The sequence below is a fragment of the Triticum dicoccoides genome, chromosome 2A, assembly GCF_002162155.2.
Source record: "Triticum dicoccoides isolate Atlit2015 ecotype Zavitan chromosome 2A, WEW_v2.0, whole genome shotgun sequence".
Lineage (NCBI taxonomy): Eukaryota > Viridiplantae > Streptophyta > Magnoliopsida > Poales > Poaceae > Triticum > Triticum dicoccoides.
Genome location: NC_041382.1, coordinates 773,342,277 through 773,361,494, shown reverse-complemented (window position 1 = coordinate 773,361,494; position 19,218 = coordinate 773,342,277). Strand labels below are relative to the sequence as shown.

Genomic DNA, 19,218 nt, shown 5'->3' with positions numbered 1-19,218 from the left:
TAGGTAAATGACCGAAAAACAACAAATGATGTCAAAACATGTTGGAAATTGATGGCGTCGCTTTAAATGTTGTATACTAAACACAAAAGAAGTCCGGAGTTCAAATAAGTTTAAAAAACATTGAACTGGCCATGTAACAGATAAGTTCTCGTCCGAAACCCTGATACTCGGAAAGAGTATGTCCAGTTTGTACACGAAGTGCGTCCAGTTTTTGCCGTGACCCTCTCTACTCTTTCGCGCATGCTATGCGGGTGATATGATGATACCATGCCAAGTTTCAACATTTTCAAGATTCATTTTGTAGTGATTTTCAATTTCACGGTCATTTAGCTCTCTAAACAATTAGGTAAATGACCTAAAAACAACAAATGATGTCAGAGCATGTTGGAAATTGATGACGTCGCTTTAAATGCTGCATACTGAACACAAAAGAAGTCCGGAGTTTAAATAAGTTATTAAAAATAAAAAAGAGGTGCAATGCTGGTTAATTTGCTTCAAGCCATTCGGAATAGTATAGATTGCACTAAGCCACTGCACATAGCTCAGTGCAATCTATGCTATTCCGCAAGGCTTGAAGCTAATCAACATGTAGGTGAGCATTGCAACTCTTCGTCATTGTCTGTGCACTCACGGCTTATAAACCGCTCATACTGCCTCTTTCTTGGCGAGGTGGGACTAAAAACAGCTTGCCATAACCTCATTAGTACCGGTTCGTGGTACGAACTGGCACTAAATGGTGATGGTGGGGCCATAGCCTGACCGCAGGCTGACACAGCCTCTTTAGTACCGGTTCGTGGCATGAACCGGTACTAAAGGTTCACCACGAACCGGTACTATTGATCGCCGCCACGAACTAGCACTAATGTACACATTAGTGCCGGCTCTAATGCAAACCGACACTAATGTGCTTCACGTTTGACCCTTTTTCTACTAGTGAAGGAAAGGGACACCCGCAAATGTCCTCGGCATACCAGGAATTTGAAGACTGCAAAACCACTCGCTCCTTGAGACCAGATCTATATATCTCTGAAGGAACAGGAAGAAGATGTCGAAGTCGCTGCACCAATAGCCAGTCAATAGCTCTTCTTGAAAGACACACGAACTTCCAAGATCTGAAGAGAAGTAACAGATCTAAAGGCACAAACTCCCACATGCCCTTCGTCGATGCCACGCCGGACGTCGTCGAGATAGGGAGATACCTAATTCCAACATGCCATTGCCGCCACCACTTGTTGATGTCACCAGAGAAACAAAAACCAAAGGAAAAGAACACGAGAGGGGCGGGTCCCCACTCCTCCTACCGCCAACGAGGCTGCCAGACGTGGAAGAAGTGGAGCATCGAGGCGGTGACATGCAAGGAAGCTGTGTCAGCGACGACGACGTGTAAGGAAGTTGTGCCAGCAACGGCTAGGGTTGGGAGTCTAGGGCTGGTATGTACTTGGCAGTTCGCATCCCGCTAGTACTCCCCCCGGTTCTTTTTACTCTGCATATTAGAATTCTCTGCAGTCAAACTTCACAAAGTTTGACCGTATTTATATGAAAAAATATCAACATCTGCCATGCTAAAGTTATATAATATACTCCCTCCGTCCGTGAATAAGTGAATATCTAGGTTTTGTCTTAAGTCAAAGTTTTGAAATTTTGACCAACTTTATAGGAAAAAGTAGCATCATTTATGACACTAAATTAGTATCGCTAGATTCGTTTTGAAGTGTACTTTCATAATATATCAATTAGATGTCATACATGCTACTATTCTTTTGTATAAAATTGGTCAAAGTTTTAAAACTTTGACTTAGAACAAAGGCTAGATGTACACTTATTCATGGACGGAGGGAGTAAAACTTTAAGTCATGACGCATCTAGTGGTATTGATTTCAGATTGTGAATTTTGGCACTTTTTTCTGCAAAGTTGGTCAAACTTTACGAGGCTTGACTTCAGTCAAATCTTATATGCGAACTAAAAAGGACCGGAGGGAGTACTACCTATTTAGCATTTAATATAGGACCGTGGTAGAAACATGCTGGGATTTATTTTAGAGAATCAGTCGACATCTTCTACAAGCGGTTTCTTCCGTTTCCCTTGGCGGCTAGGGAAAACTCTCCATGCTAGACTTCCACGACGAGTTTGCGGAATTTCCTCTCCTCTGCCTACCACTCCAGCAGCTGGTGGCGGAGACGGGAATCCTGGTGTAGTGCTCTGGCTAGTAGTTTAGGCTAAGGTTTTTAGTCCTTGTAAGTGTGCCGCTTGGGCGGATGGCAACACTTCTACTTTGAGCTTGTCTATGAGCTCCAATCCTCTTTGAGTTCGTCTATCTGCATGTGTTGACGGAGCTCCGACGTAGATTCCTACCGTCTCCTTGGGGCGGCAAGGTAAATGTTTCTCATTTTGCGTGTGCGACGCTGAGATCTTGTGCCAGGTGCTTCAGATCTATTTAATAGTGCGATTTAAGGGTCCTTAGGTGCTCGTGTACGAAGCCTTCCCAATTGGCGTGACAAGATCAAGCTGGCGCCTTCACGGGAGCGGCGACGGTGATGCGTTGTGTTGACACCTGATTTTGGTAAGATACAGATTGCAATGAAGATGGTCTCGAGTGAATGAGTTTTCAACATAAAAATATTCACGTCCCCGAGTGGAACCACTTTGATGTTTCGGTTATATTCATTCGACTTTATCTTACGGACCGAAACTATACTCCGAGTGGCATAGTTCAATGTTCCGAGTGGTTTTTGGCCAATCACATCTTCAAGATGACCTCGGATGAAGGAGCACTCTTAAGGAATTGTCTTCGTCTCGTCGAGGCAATCGATTTTGATATATAAATCATCTCAATCCGAGTTCATATGCAAAAGTTAGAGGCAATACACTGCAGACCGAACCTCAATGGAAATATGGCGCGAGGTGCCAGACACTTGTCTGATGGGATGCGCGAGTAATTCGGCCATAAATACGGCCTTGAATCGAAAAACCTTCAACACGGAAAAGTTTCGTCTCGTCGAGCCGATCGATTTTCACATATAATTCGTCTCAATCCGAGGTCGTATGAGGCCTGGAGAGACAAATCAATATCGGGCTATGTTTTCAGTCGGAAATCCGAGTCAAAAGTTTACCATCCGAGTGAAAGTTTACGGTCGAGTGAAAATTTCCCGGTCGAGTGAAAGTTTGCTGACCGAATGAACTTATTATTATCCAAGTGGAAGTATAGTCATCCGAGTGGAAATATGTTCATCCGAGTGAAATTGTCGTCCAGGTGAAAATATTCCGAGTGAAAAGATTACCATCGGGACAAAAACTTGCCGATTGAATAAGATAGTGTCTTCCGAGTGGAAATATAGTCATCCGAGTGGAAATATAGTCATCCGAATGAAAGATTGTCTTCCGAGTGAAAAAGTCCAATCGGACGATCCGAGTGAAAGTATCTAATATCCGAGTGGATGAGCTCAAGTCCGAGTGAAATTGAACATGTGCTCGAGAGTTTATCAAAATGACCTTGGATGAAGAAGTGTTCAATACAGAAGTTGTGCGTATCGTCAAGACGGTAAATTTTGATTTTGGAGTCATCATCATCAGAGATAATATATAGCCTACAAATTCACTACGAGACTCGGATAATCCAGTCTACTGCAAGACCGAGTCCGACTGGAAGATAAAGATGACCTAGAAAAGTATTCAAGATGGCTTTATTTGAAAAAGTGATCAACATGAGAGTTGTTCGTATCGTCGAGGCGCACAAGTTTGATATTTGGGCCGTCTCGATCGGAGATCATATGCAAGGCCGGCGGCCCGCGCAAGAAGGAAGACAGAGTTTGGGCCAGATTCAAACTGAATCTGAGTTGGAATAGAATTAGGTCTCTAGGACGTGAATTGATGTAATTTTTCTTCTAAGGAAAGCCTAGATGAATCCTTTACTTCTACGGGAAGTCCAGCCGCCTCTTATATATGTTCGGGATGACGGCCGATTGAGCAACACACAATCGAACAAATCAATATACTACTTTTTCATCTACGTTTTATCTCTCCACCATTTTTCTATCTCGTTCTTCGCTGTTCTTCGTGTTTGAGAGCTGCGAATCCCGAGGCTCTAGGGGCGAGCGAATCGACCTAGGACAGCCCATAGCCGCCGCACTCCCTGACGGGGTCCCTCCCGGGGGTGTGGGGTTTTCGGGTCTGCAAAAGCGCCCGTCGACTGTCTTGCCTATCGCGCTGTCGGTCGGGTCTCCTTCGACGTGAGCTGCGGTGCATCACCCCTGGTGTCGAGGGTACACGTGACGTGTTCGTGTGTCTACACACTTTTTGGCAACTCCGCTGGGGAACGAAGATCAATCGTCATCATCCACCATGTCCGATCTTCCCAAGCCATCTGAGGTAAACGCCGATAACATCATTAAGCCCAGTCTTGATGAGATATCGGCCGATCATCGCCAAGTCTATGAGGAGTACAATAAGGCGCGCGAGGAGAAGGACCTGCAGGTGTTCCTTGCAAAATTCAAGAAAGATCGCCAAGGCAACATCACTCCAATTGAAGAAATCAAGTTCCCTCCTCTTCAAACTGAAAAGGTTAAGCCTTCTATAAGTACTGCCTTTTCTCCTAAGCAGTGGGCTGAGATTGAAAGTCGTATTGCTGATGGTAACAATCTAGTCTATCAAACTTTTATAGAAAATACTAATGCTCAGAAGAATATATCTCAATCGTCTAGTGGTAATAATGATGTAGTTGCTAGTGTGCAAAACCCTAATCTGGCATTACCTATTGCATCGGCGCCTCCCGTGCCGATGACTTATTATCCTACCCAAACAAATCAGATTGTGGCTACACCCATTAATCCTATTATGAGCATGACAGGTTCGGTGGCAACGCCGAACCAAACTCTACCTACAGCTACAACCACTCGAGCACTACCAAATTATGGGTCGACATACATGCCACAATTCCTACCTACAGCTAGTAACCATACTCTTCCTATGTCACTGCCACAAGCTTCATCGTCCACTACGGATGATGGTCTAGCTAATCTTAGAGAGGAGATGGCTAAGATGCTTAGAGAGAATTTTGGAGTTGAGTTACCTCGGAATCGGATTTACCAAAAGCCATACCCCGAGTACTTTGATGCCATCCAGTGCCCTCCGGGATATAAGATTCCAGATTTTGTTAAGTTCAATGGAGAGGGCACAAAAACCACATGGGAGCATGTTAGTCAATACTTAGCACAACTAGGTGAAGCAGGCTCACTAAATGAGTTGAAAGTGCGTTTGTTTCCTTTATCTTTAACTGGTACTGCATTTTCATGGATTTCTTCTTTACCACATGGTTCCATTCGGGTTTGGTCACAGCTAGAGCAGAAATTTCATGATCACTTTTATAGCGGCGAAAATGAACTCAAGTTATCACATCTAACATCGGTTAAACAGAAGCATGATGAATCGGTCTCCGATTACGTCAAGAGATTCAGAGAAACAAAAAACCAGTGTTTTAGTTTGGTGATAACCGAGAGAGACTTGGCAGACCTAGTGCTGAGTGGTTTGAGAACTCCCATTAGATAAAAGCTAGAAGGTTATGAGTTCTTAAATATCAACCAAGTCTTACAAAGGGCTTTGGCTCAGGAAAGCCGAAGCAAAGATCTCAAAGAAGTGCATAGATACAAAGTTGATCGTCCAAAGATGAATATGGTGGAATATGATAGTGATCACTCGGACGATGAGGGTGATGTTTTTGCTACTGAATTTGTTTGGCCATCTAAGGCCAAACCCTTTACTTGCAATGATCTGAAACCGATTCATAAGAATCGTGATGAAGAGATGAAGTTTACTTTTAACATTGCTAAGTGTGATAGAATATTTGATGCTTTGCTGCAGGCTAAGATTATTAGAATATCTCATACTTTACCGCCGTTTGAAGAGCTAAAACGGCGTGCTTATTGCAAGTATCATAATTCTTTTTCTCATGCTACTAATGATTGCAATGTTTTTTGACAACAGATACAATCGGCCATTAATGATGGACGATTGAACTTTTCTGAGATGCAAGTTGATAAGCAGCCTTTTCCAATGAATACCATGGATTTGGAGGGCAAGAAGCTACTCATTCGGCCGGAGGTAGCCGAATCTGCTAATAAAGCTAATGTCATTGTTGGTGAGCCCAGGAAAGACAAGGAGGACAGCAAGGTCTTGGGGAGACAGGTTGTGCTTGGTAAGCAACCCGATGGCAAGGAAGTAATCAAAATCACCATCAAGAATCCTACACTTGGGGGGAAACCGCAAGTGCAAGAAAATACGTGAGTTAAATTTGTCAAACCCAAGAGTCCAGAAGTTGGCAAGTGGAAGAGGAATGAAGCTAAAGTGCAACGCAAGCGGATCAAGCCAACTTTTGATATGTTGCTATCCAAATATGCTAATCAGTCGGCTGGTCCCAGCTCTAACCGGCCATCATACCTGAAGCGACCAAGGTCACCATCAGCTGATATGTTCAGTCAGTATATAAAACAGAGTGGACCAAGGGTGTTGTTTCCAGAAAAGCATACGCAATCTGTTTGGGATCGACTTGACTATTCATATAGAGGCCGACTGAACATCGGTAACTATCGGTCGGCTGGTCAAAACATGCGATCGGATGGAAATTATCCGAGTGTAAGAATGCACCCAGGTGGAAGCTATCCGAGTGAAAAAATGTGGCCAAGTAGATTCCATCCGACTGAATTCCATCCGGGTGATATTCATTGAGTGGATTCCATCAGAGTAAAAAGGTGCGCCCGAGTGGAAATTTCATGCATCTGGAAAGTCGAAAAGAATGGCGTGTTAAATCACCAAGTGTTGCAGCAGTTGAGTCGGGAAAAGGCAAGGAGAAAATGGATGTCGACTCACTTATCTTGGGCACCGAAACATTCGCCATACAGCAGCCGATTGTGCATAGCAATCCGACTGAGCCGATACTTGCTATCGCGCCAAAGCACTCGGCTAATGACCATGAAGCAAGCACCAGCCGAGTAAAAACGAGAGATCCTAAATACACTCAGCCGAAGTGGTGTTCTCCAGGGCTAACAAAGACACAAAATAGGAAACTACAGAGGTTAAGGAGTCGAGAGATGGCAGAACAGGAGGCCGAGAAACAAAGAGATAAGTTGTTCAATAACACTTGACCCATGGTTCCACCAAAACAAGTGTGGAGGCCTAAACAAATACAAGATATAGCAGCTTCTACATCTATCACAGCAATACCTACATCACCAAAGGAGGATGATGCAACAGATATGACATCGTCTGCGACACTTCTTACTTATCCTTCACTCGGACAAATTTCAGAATCGGTGGATGCACTCGAGGAGGAGGCTGATATGTTGGACTATGAGTCTACGCCGGTTCATGAAGGTATGGATATCAATATGGTATACTACTTACCTGCTGAGTTTCGTGCTGTAGATGAAGAAGGGGAGGTGGCTCAGCTGGATTTTGGCCCTAAAAACGCAATATTTGAGAAGCCAAAAGAACCAGTAACGCATCTTAAACCATTATATCTCAGAGGTCACATCAATGGGTCGCCGCTCACTCGGATGCTTGTTTATGGTGGTGCTGTGGTAAATCTTATGCCCTATTCGGTCTTCAAGAGATTGGGTTTGCCTGATAAAGAATTGATCAAGACCAATATGGTGCTCAATGGATTTGAAGGCAAAGAGAAAACTGAAGCCAAAGGTGTGATGTATGTGGAGCTTACAGTCGGAAGCAAAACTTTGGCTACTGCATTCTTTGTCGCTGAGGTGCAAGGTAACTACAACGTCATACTAGGCCGCAATTGGGTTCATGCAAACCAGTGCGTGCCATCCACTATGCACCAGTTTTCGATTCAGTGGGTTGATGATGAGGTGGAAGTTATTCACGCAGATAACTCGGCCTGTGTTGCTTTGGCCGATGCATCGGTGGATTGGCAACATTCCAATGCTACTTGCTTGACGGGACGTGACTTATCAGAATTTGATTTTCTCAGCGCAACCAAGAATGGTTTTGTGCCCGTCTCTTTAAAGCCGAGTGAATGCAATCGGCTCCAAGGTATGATATGTTTAAATGGATCCTAAATCCGAGTGGTTACAAAAACGTCTTGTAAAGTATCGGTCCAATGAGAACGATATGTATGAGTCTATAGAGGAGTTGGATGACATGGATAAACTTGGACAAGGTTTTACATCAGCCGATCTGTTAGAAGAGGTAGATATTGGGGATGGTTCAGTGACTCGACCGACATTTATAAACAAAAATTTGAAAGCCGATTGTAAGGCTAAGTTAATCGAGCTATTGAAAGAATATGTTTGTTGCTTTGCATGGGAATATCATGAGATGCCAGGATTAAGCCGAGAGCCAGTGGAACACTGGTTGCCTATAAAGGTCGGTTTTAGACCTTATAAACAGTCGGCGAGAAAATTTAATCCGAAAACATATGACCGGATCAAGGAAGAGATCGGTCGACTGCTTGATGCTAATTTCATTCGACCTTGCAGGTATGCCGAGTGGATTTCTAACATTGTCCCAGTGGAGAAGAAAGGGTCCGGTAAGTTGAGGGTGTGCATTGACTTCAGAGATTTGAATAGGGCTACACCCAAAGATGAGTATCCTATGACAATAGCCGATATGCTTATTAATGATGCTTCTGGACATAAGGTTATTAGCTTTCTAGATGGTAATGCCGGATACAACCAAATTTTTATGGCCGAAGAGGACATGTACAAGACAACTTTTCGATGCCCTGGTTTCCTTGGTTTATTCGAGTGGGCAGTGATGACATTCGGATTAAAAAATGCTGGCGCCACATATCAAAGGGCTATGAATTTGATTTTTCATGATTTACTCGGTGTCATACTTGAAGTTTATATCGATGATATTGTTGTCAAATCGGATGCTTTTGAATCTCACTTGGCCGATTTGCGTTTAGCTTTTGAAAGAATGAAAAAGTATGGATTGAAAATGAATCCTTTGAAGTGTGCTTTCGGCGTGTCAGCTGGCAAGTTTTGGGGTTTCATTATTCATGAAGATGGTATAGAGATTGATCCCAAAAAGATAGAGGCTATACAGAAGGTGGAGGCTCCAACATGCAAGAGAGATATGCAAAAGTTCCTTTGCAAGGTCAATTATTTGAGAAGGTTCATAGCTAATCTATCAAGGAAAGTTGATGCATTTACTCCTATCCTTCGGTTAAAGAATGATGCTGATTTCACTTGGGGGGCAAAACAGCAAGAAGCATTTGATATGATCAAGAATTATTTGTGCACTCCTCCGGTGATGAGAGCACCCAAGCATAGGGAACCCTTCAGACTTTACATTGCAGTAGAGAAAGGAGTTAATGGTGCTGTTCTAACTCAAGAGACCGAAGGAAAAGAGCATGCCATCACTTATTTGAGCCGCCGCTTATTGGACGCAGAGACAAGGTATACATTTATTGAGAAATTATGTCTATGCTTATATTATGCTTGCACAAAACTGAGACATTATTTAGTGCCGAGTGTTTGTGTAGTAGCTTGTCAAACCGATGTCATTAAATACATGTTGCATAGGCCAATTCTTAGTGGTAGAATTGGCAAGTGGGCTTATGCTTTGATTGAATATGATTTGGCTTATGAATCTCTAAAATCCATGAAAGGCCAAATTGTTGCTAATTTCATTGTTGAACATCGGATTAATAACAAGCATGATGTTGATATGAACCTTGTTTCATTAGTACCATGGAGATTATACTTTGATGGTTCAGTTTGTAGCAATGGCCAAGGTGTTGGTATTGTTTATATATCTCCTCATGGTGCTGTTTTTGAAGCCTCATGCCGCTTAGAATATTTTTGCACAAACAATCAAGCCGAATATGAAGCATTGTTATTTGGCCTAGAGATGTTACTTGCTATAGGTGCTACACATATTGAGGCTTATGGTGATTCGTTACTAGTGGTGCAGCAAATATCCAAAGTCTTTCAGTGTTTGGACGAATCACTTAATGTTTATCTTGATAGATGTCTAGATATAATTTCTACTTTGGATTGCTTTAGCATTGCTCATATATCTAGACATGACAATTGGAAAGCAAATGAATTGGCACAACAAGCATCCGGATATCATGTTGATCATGGCATGTTTCATATCTCTCAAAGACCGATGTCTTGTCTTGCCAATATGGGAGAGGCCGGACCTGAACCCACTGATTCGGCCATTAACAAAAAGTCTAGTGCAGGTGACAATCCCGACTGGAGGAAGCCCATTGTTGATTACTTGTGCAATCTGAGTGAAAGGGTGGATAGGGATGTTCGGCGTATGGCTTTCAAGTATACAATGAGAGATGATGGTCTTTATCGCCGAACCGTCGATGATGTTCTTCTAAAGTGTTTGGACGAGGACCAGGCAAGAGTTGCTATGAGAGAAGTACATGAAGGTATTTGTGGCACTCACCAGTCGGCTCCCAAGATGAAATGGTTATTGCGACGTGCTGGGTTTTATTAGCCGACTATGATTAATGATTGCTTCAGATATTATAAGGGGTGTGAAGCTTGTCAAAAGTTTGGTGATATTCAATTGGCTCCTGCTGCTATGTTACATCCTATTATCAAACCGTGGCCTTTCAGAAGTTGGGGTTTAGATTTCATTGGACAAATCCATCCGTCTTCCTCAAAAGGGCATCGGTTCGTATTGGTGGCAACTGATTATTTCACTAAATGGTCTGAAGCAGTACCTCTCAAGAACATGACGCATACGAAGGTAATTCAATTCATAACCGAGCACATTATTCATAGATTCGGTATTCCTCAAACTTTAACTACAGATCAAGGTTCATCTTTCATGTCACACCAAGTCAGAGAGTTTGCCGAATCTTATAACATAAAGTTGCTCAATTCCTCTCCATATTATGCCCAAGCTAATGGACAAGCTGAGTCTAGCAATAAAATTTTAATCAAGCTCATCAAGAAGAAGATTGAGGATAATCCAAGGAGATGGCATGACTTGTTGTCTGAGGCATTATGGGCACATAGAATCTCAAGGCATGGTGCTACGAAAGTGACTCCATATGAGCTAGTATATGGTCAGGAGGCTATTTTACCGGTGGAAGTAAATTTGAATGCTTTGAGAATAGCCAAACAAAATGATTTATCGGCAATAGACTTCTATAACTTGATGATGGACAACATTGATGAGGTTGCTGATAAACGTTTGGCTACTTTGAATGCCATAGAGAGAGATAAGTTGAGGGTGGCCAGGGCTTACAATAAGAAAGTCAAGTTGAAGAATTTTCAAGTTGGTGATCTCGTTTGGAAAGTGATTCTGCCGATTGGTTCAAGAGATAGAAAACTCAGGAAGTGGTCTCCAAGTTGGGAAGGTCCTTTTAGAATTGCAAGAGTTGTTCCCGGAAATTCATATTTGGTGGAATCAATACAAGGGGCATTGTTAGCTCGAGCTCTCAATGGCAAATATTTGAAGAAGTACCACTCGAGTGTGTGGCGGGAAGCCTAAGTGGGCAATGGCCGATATACGATTATTGCCCTTAGCACAAACATGGCCGATACATAATTATCGCCCTAAGAAAAATAAATGGCCGATGGAGTGTTGATATCGTCCTTAGAACAAACACTATGCATATTATTTTTCGGCGTGCAAGCTTTACCGAAAAACAGGGGGGCATGTGTTGACACCTGATTTTGGCAAGATACAGATTACAACGAAGATGGTCTCAAGTGAATGAGTTTTCAGCATAAAAATATTCACGTCGCCGAGTGGAACCACTTTGATGTTTCGGTTATATTCATTCGACTTTATCTTACGGACCGAAACTATACTCCGAGTGGCATAGTTCAATATTCCGAGTGGTTTTTGGCCAATCACGTCTTCAAGATGACCTCGGATGAAGGAGCACTTTTAAGGAATTGTCTTCGTCTCGTCGAGGCAATTGATTTTGATATATAAATCATCTCAATCCGAGTTCATATGCAAAAGTTAGAGGCAATACACTGCAGACCGAACCTCAACGGAAATATGGCACGAGGTGCCAGACACTTGTCTGATGGGTTGCGCGAGTAATTCGGCCATAAAGACGGCCTTGAATAAAAAAACCTTCAACACGGAAAAGTTTCATCTCGTCGAGCCGATCGATTTTCATATATAATTCGTCTCAATCTGAGGTCGTATGAGGCCTAGAGACACAAATCAAGATCGAGCTATGTTTTCAGTCGGAAATCCGAGTGAAAAGTTTACCATCCGAGTGAAAGTTTACGGTCGAGTGAAAATTTCCCGGTCGAGTGAAAGTTTGCTGACCGAATGAACTTATTATTATCCAGGTGGAAATATAGTCATCCGAGTGGAAATATGTTCATCCGAGTGAAATTGTCGTCCAGGTGAAAATATTCCGAGTGAAAAGATTACCATCGGGACGAAAACTTGCCGATTGAATAAGATAGTGCCTACCGAGTGGAAATATAGTCATTCGAGTGGAAATATAGTCATCCGAATGAAAGATTGTCTTCCGAGTGAAAAAGTCCAATCGGACGATCCGAGTGAAAGTATCTAATATCCGAGTGGATGAGCTCAAGTCCGAGTGAAATTGAACATGTGCTCGAAAGTTTATCAAAATGACCTTGGATGAAGAAGTGTTAAATACAGAAGTTGTGCGTATCATCAAGACGGTAAATTTTGATTTTGGAGTCATTATCATCAGAGATAATATATAGCCTACAAATTCACTACGAGACTCGGATAATCCAGTCTACTGCAAGACCGAGTCCGACTGGAAGATAAAGATGACCTAGAAAAGTATTCAAGATGGCTTTATTTGAAAAAGTGATCAACATGAGAGTTGTTCGTATCGTCGAGGCGCATAAGTTTGATATTTGGGCCGTCTCGATCGGAGATCATATGCAAGCCCGGCGGCCCGCGCAAGAAGGAAGACACAGTTTGGGCCAGATTTAGACTGAATCCGAGTTGGAATAGAATTAAGACTGTAGGACGTGAATTGATGTAATTTTTCTTGTAAGGAAAGCCTAGATGAATCATTTACTTGTACGGGAAGTCCAGCTGCCTCTTATATATGTTGGGGGTGACGGCCGATTGAGCAATACACAATCGAACAAATCAATATACTACTTTTTCATCTACGTTTTATCTCTCCACCGTTTTTCTATCTCATTCCTCGCTGTTCTTCGTGTTTGAGAGCTGCGAATCCCGAGGCTCTAGGGGCGAGTGAATCGACCTAGGGCAGCCCATAGCCGCCGCACTCCCTGACGGGGTCCCTCCCGGGGGTGTGGGGTTTCCGGGTCTGCAAAAGCGCTCGTCGACTGTCTTGCGTATCGCGCTGTCGGTCGGGTCTCCTTCGACGTGAGCTGCAGTGCATCACCCCCGGCGTCGAGGGTACACGTGACGTGTTCGTGTGTCAACACGTTGGCGACTCATTCTTGCGACGATAGTGCTTGCTCGGTAGTCTAGAGACCTTGATGTAATTTTTATTATCTTTTACGTGCTTTGAACTTCTACGGGAGATCTAGATCTTTCTCGCACACAAAAAACAAGCTAGGATTTGACAACACAGTGCCAGTGTTCAATAAACACACGCGACAATACAAGCATTTCGACACTAATAAAATATGGCCGAGAGACCAGACCAAGCAGTACTTGATGGACCATTTTTAATAAGAACAGTACTTGATGGATCATTAGCAAGTCCTCGCTCCTGGTTTGTTTATCCCTTATATCATCAGTCCATTGTGGTCTACCAACAATACTCTAAGAAAGAGCAGCGATGTTTCCTCCAAATCCTGCACAACACGCGTGCCAGGATCTCACATCATTTGTAAACTCTCACCTTGTGAGCTGAGATTCGGAGCTCTCCATGATTAGTCGTGTTGTGCCGGTGGTTCCGGCGGTGCACGAGGTAGGGGACATGGCACGGAACAGAATGCAAGGTCGCTTAACCACAATTATTTTGTGTACTTGTTCCTTGAGAAAGTACGGGGAACTTGCAAAGATCGATCCTACACCCTGCTGCTTTATATCTGCCATGTCTCAGGACAGATAGGCTGGTCAAGAATCCTGACCTCCCCAACTACTGTAGCTCTCTTGGCAAAATGTTTTAGAGACGGTGTCTGACCTGACCAAAGAGATCGGCTCCACTGATGCAATTAGAACAGCATTGACTAATCAATCTCCAACAATCATGCTTAGTAGTACCAGCATGGGTCGTTTCGCCGAGTGTTATTTAGCCTGGGGAGTAAGTAGCAATGGCATTCCGAGTGTTATTTCCTCTGTTTGAGTAGCAGAAGCGGCATGTAATCAAAGGCAAATGTCTCTCGGTTTTCGCCTGGTAGTTTTCGTTAATTAGCTAAGTAATTCTTTTTTGCTTAATTCATCAATGAGGCAAATCTTTTGCCTCCGTTTTCAAACAGGCAAACTTTTCATAAATACAAAAATCTCGATCCATTCTCATTGCCTCGAAGTGATATCAACACTGAAGAAGACATGTCTTAACGGAATTCATCTAGCTAATCAAGTGGGCTGTCATAAACTCATGATCCAATCTGATTGCCTTGAAGTGATATCAACGCTGAAGAATTGAGGATTTACAACATCAACTTCATCGCCTATTTATGAAGATATTATGTATTCGGGCTAATTGTTTTGTAGAAGTGATTTATTCATTCTGTCCTAGAGATGCAAACCTTGTAGCCCATGCTCTGGCTAAGGACTGTAGGCTGGAGAGTTTAGTTATAACAGATGATCCTCCTAGCTCTATAATCCCTTCGATGATTGATGATGTAAGTTTGATTTCAGCAATAAAGGAGCTATGATGTAAGTTTGATTTCAGCAAGGAGAAGCACCTGGCTCAATCAGCTGCACGCACGCACTGCTAGTGGTGAGGTGAAAGATCGTTGCTGGATCACTCGATGAGCTTGAGATGTGGATGAAGCACTGTTGGGCTAGGCTGTGGATTCAGGTCACCACCCAAACAGTGGCGTCGATCGCCCCACACATGCATGCAGACAAACAGGGCCTTATCGGATGGCCTAATTTCGCCGTACGAAATGGGATTTGTGTCGACGTGTTTTCGCGTCTCGCCACCCACATACCCTACAGTCTACAGACTGCGGTGCAGTCCAGAGCGGCATCTTTCGTGCGCTCCACGAGCCATGGGCTGAAGATCTTGCGGAAGGAAATACAAATTGTGCTGCCGCTGATTTTCTTTTCTTTTCTTTTCTTTTCTTTGGGCTGGTCACCGGATGAGGCAAATCAACCGAGGCATACGTTTTTACCGTGTAGAAAGTAGAAACATGCGCGTGCAATACTGTTTCTTGTCGTTAATTGAAGAAGCAAGTAATCAACGTAGTGACTATACTGTTATTCTTAAAACCAAATTTTATGTAGCGACTACTAGCACTTGTTCATGCTGTCAGTCTCTGATCTTTGGCCTAATATATGCAATGTTTTTAATTTCGGAAACAAAATAATCTCAGATGTTATCGAAAATGTGCGGAATTTTGATTTTTTGCGTGTGCATGTTTCGGCAATTCTTTCGGATTTTTAGTTTTCAATATCTCCTAATGAATTGTAACCTAATTTAAATTTATTTTGAAATCATTTCGAGTATGTGTTGAAATTTTAGGGTTAAAACTATTTCAGATCCCACTGAAATATACGAAATTTTAGATTTCATTGAAATTTCGTTGAAATTTTGAACCCTGCTAATATGGCCTGACAGTGGCAGAGATGGGCCTCACCGGAATATTTGAAATTCCGGAAATTTCGTTGAAATTTTGAACACTGCTAATACGGCCTGACATTGGACATTTTGCCTTGGCCCCCAAGGACTCAAGACCAACCTGCATGCACGTCCAGGCAATTTCCTTGTTCACCCACAGCCACAGCAGCGTCGCGCTCCCACCAAGGAGCGCTGCTACAGAGTTAACGCGTTCTGGACGACTTTCAGACGATGCAGCGCATCAAGCCGTCGATGCGTAGAGCAAAGGTGAACAGCACCGTTCAATTCTTCAATCGTCCAAAGTTCAGCCAGCAACTGTCGTGCGTATAGTCATTTCACCCACCAAATGGCTCTGTGCTCACTTGCTCAGGGACAGCAACAGCAAACACTACAGCAGCACACTTTACGCGAGCAGCGTTTTGACTCCCAGGATCAGATGAGCCCGGGAGTGAACAGTAACACGATTTAAAATAGGAAGGGCAGGCGCAATTTTAATTTCCTGATGAGACTCGTGGGAGAACCAACGAACGCTAGCAAATGTGCAATCATCAAATAATTGAACAGTCAACGTCTAGAATACATATACTACAGACACGCATATGCTCTCAAACAAACACAACACATGCATACACCTCTCGCTCGACTCGATCGAATTGCTGATGCCACCAATGGATCGGACAATGGTGTGGCAGAATTTCTTCCGTAAGCAATCGCATTGCACGCACGCATGGTATTAGATGATCCTAGCTAGCACCGGCCGCTCTGCTTGTTGTTGACGGCGGAGAGGCCGACGAGCAGGTCGACGAAGGCGCCGACGATGAGGCCGTGGGTCTTCTTGCCGTTGGCGCGGAGGTACCACCCCAGCATCTCCTCCAGCCACCCCCAGTCGTCCTCGCCCCTGCCGCCGCCGCGGCTCAGCACCATCTCCTCCATGGACCGCCGGAAGTCGCCGTACGGGTCCGCGGAGTCGATGGCCAGCGCCGTCGCCCCACCGAACGCCAGCTTGCTCGTCGTCACGATGGATTTCGTCGCCTCGGGCTCGAAGAAGAGCCGGCTCGACGCCCGGATCCCGCGGATTACCGCCTCCTCGACCGAGGGCTCCGGCTCCGGCGCCGCAGTGGAAGCCGAGGACGAGCCCGTGGCGGAGAAGAAGGAGCTGTCGGCCGTGTCGTCGTCGCAGTAGGCCGGGTTCGTGATCACGCGGGTCGTCCTGCAGCAGTCCCGGCGCGCCCACGCCGACGACGACGCCTCCGCCTCCACGCTGCTGCGGCCGTCGAAGGACGCGGTCCTGGCCTGCGCGCAGGAGGGCCATTGCCAGGAGGCGGCCGTGCTGCCGGAGGACACGGCGGAAACGGACGGCGGAGGAGAGTAGGGAGGCGATAGGCTCTCGGTGGCGGCGGAATCGACGCTGCCGCCAGAAAAGAAGAGGGAGGCAAAGGCGAGCTTCTTGCCCATGGCTGCTGCTGCTGCTTGTCACTTCTTATGACGTGCGGAGGATGATTAATGGCGATGGAGCTGATGCGGACGGAGCTGAGTGAGATGGGCTCCTCGTTTTAATAAGGGAAGAGGATGGATGGGGAGGATGCCTTTGGTGTGAGCAAGGCAAGGGAAGATGGGCGTGGCGGTGGCTGTCGTTGTTGTGTGAGTTGGGAGTCTCCTCCTGTCTGGCCGGCCGTGATCGATCCACCTTACATATATCACAGCTAGCTTCGACGATGACTATTGGTACCCACCGGTTGGCCCAAATCTATATGCTTTATCACGGTACGGTGTTGCATGGTTGCTGCCCAAAAGCATGTATATCCTCTTTCTTTTGTATATGCATAGAGAAATCATATCTTCTAGGAATGCCACATTTTGCTCTTAAGTTCTTGTAGCCCTGCATTGACATGTTGGGTTCACATGTCACGTACGCGGTAGGACCGAAAAACGAAGTAGAATCATTGACATCAGCCGCCCTGCAACCGAACCCGTCTCACGCCCATGAGGTTTAGCTAACCAGAGTAGCGTGTCAAAAAACCCTATGCAGTTTAGTTACCAAAAAATCTACCCATCTCATGCTGAATCGATCCCTTCAACTCTGGGTCGATAGGGTTAGGGATTTCAATGAGGGCGGCGGCGAAACATCTTGATCGCTTGGTCCTTCTAGACCAAACGATGGGTGGGGTGCGGCACGCTCATGCTTGCAGGCCGGACACGTTTGTAGGATGCCACGAAGGAAGTCGATGTTAGTGGTTTATCTATCACGCACGGGATATTCCGTGCACGGATCCACTGTTCGTGGTTGCTTAGATATTCGTGCTACATTTTTGGTTCTTGTCAAAATTTAATTCGTTTCAAAATATTTTCTTTTTTTTCTTTTTCAACATGTATCATCATGTTTCATTGTGTATCAGTAAAAAATAATGTACTTATTTTGGATAGGGTTTGCTGATACACACGATGGAACATTAAGATACACTTTGGAACATGAAGAAAAACTCAATGTAGGGCTTTGAAAAAAGACAAATTCTGAAAACAGTCAGAAAAATAGCATGAATCTCAAAGCAATCATAGGCGGTGGATCAATGCGGAAGATATCCCGTGCATGATATAATTGCTTTTCTCGGAAGGTGACTCCAAGGTGTTGCTACTTAGGGGCACGTGCGCGAAGGCTTCCTGGCTGTCATCGATAAGGTCAAGCCGACTCCTATAGAGAAGCAGCGACAACGACACGTCGGCGACTCGTTCGGCGTCTTTAGTAGTTGCTCGGTAGTCCGGAGACTTCGGTGTAATTTTATTTTGTTTGGAGTGCCTTGTACATCTGGTGAACTTTTATAATAGATTCAGAACCTTTTCGAGAAAGTGGGGTTAAGCTTTGAATCTAACAACAACAGCAGTAAATGTTTCCTGATTTTACTGTGGGCTCGATAAGACATCAATCTAGCGAATGGGCAGTCTCTACTTGGCATTTGGAGTTGTTTTCTCAGTTACAGGATGATTCCTATGAATTTTCCTTATTCTAGATACGACCATGATATGATAAGCATCGATTCACAACAATCGACAAACTCCCTCTGGTTGGGTATAAGCATCGATTCACAACAATCGACAAACTCCCTCTGGTTGGGTTTACAAGTTGGACATGTGTCTTAGGTATTCAATTTAATAATAGAAATATGTATTATAGTAAAACATTTCTTTAGATTCATTGTCAAACGTAGTTTCAAACCATGTAATTTTTATGGCATATTATACTTGTTTTATTAGCCAAACGATGAAAACACTTGCCCGATTTATAGACCCAACCAGAGGGAGTAGGTCGAATCAGACATGCTGCGATTTGACAACATTATGGCACTATTGTTGGTGATTCGTCAAACGAACAGGCAACAGGGCTCCTCGCCTCCTGTTGGCGCCGCCGCATACCCTCTTCGTCTCCTATAGCCTTGGCCATGGAGGCGTGACGGATCCTGACTCTTGCTGGCGGGGACTTCGTTTTAGTTCACTTTCAAAATTTGGTTAGCATTTATGTCCTACT

General features: G+C 44.2%; 1 protein-coding gene across 1 annotated transcript; it reads right to left on the bottom strand.

Moving 5' to 3' along the window:
* Positions 1 to 16,242: 16,242 nt before the first annotated feature.
* LOC119352451 (transcription repressor OFP13-like) lies at positions 16,243 to 17,340 on the bottom strand. The gene has a single exon (XM_037619081.1). It carries the CDS (start codon positions 17,151 to 17,153, stop codon positions 16,446 to 16,448), a length of 708 nt encoding a protein of 235 aa, XP_037474978.1. The 5' UTR covers positions 17,154 to 17,340; the 3' UTR covers positions 16,243 to 16,445.
* Between the last annotated feature and the right edge of the window lie 1,878 nt (positions 17,341 to 19,218).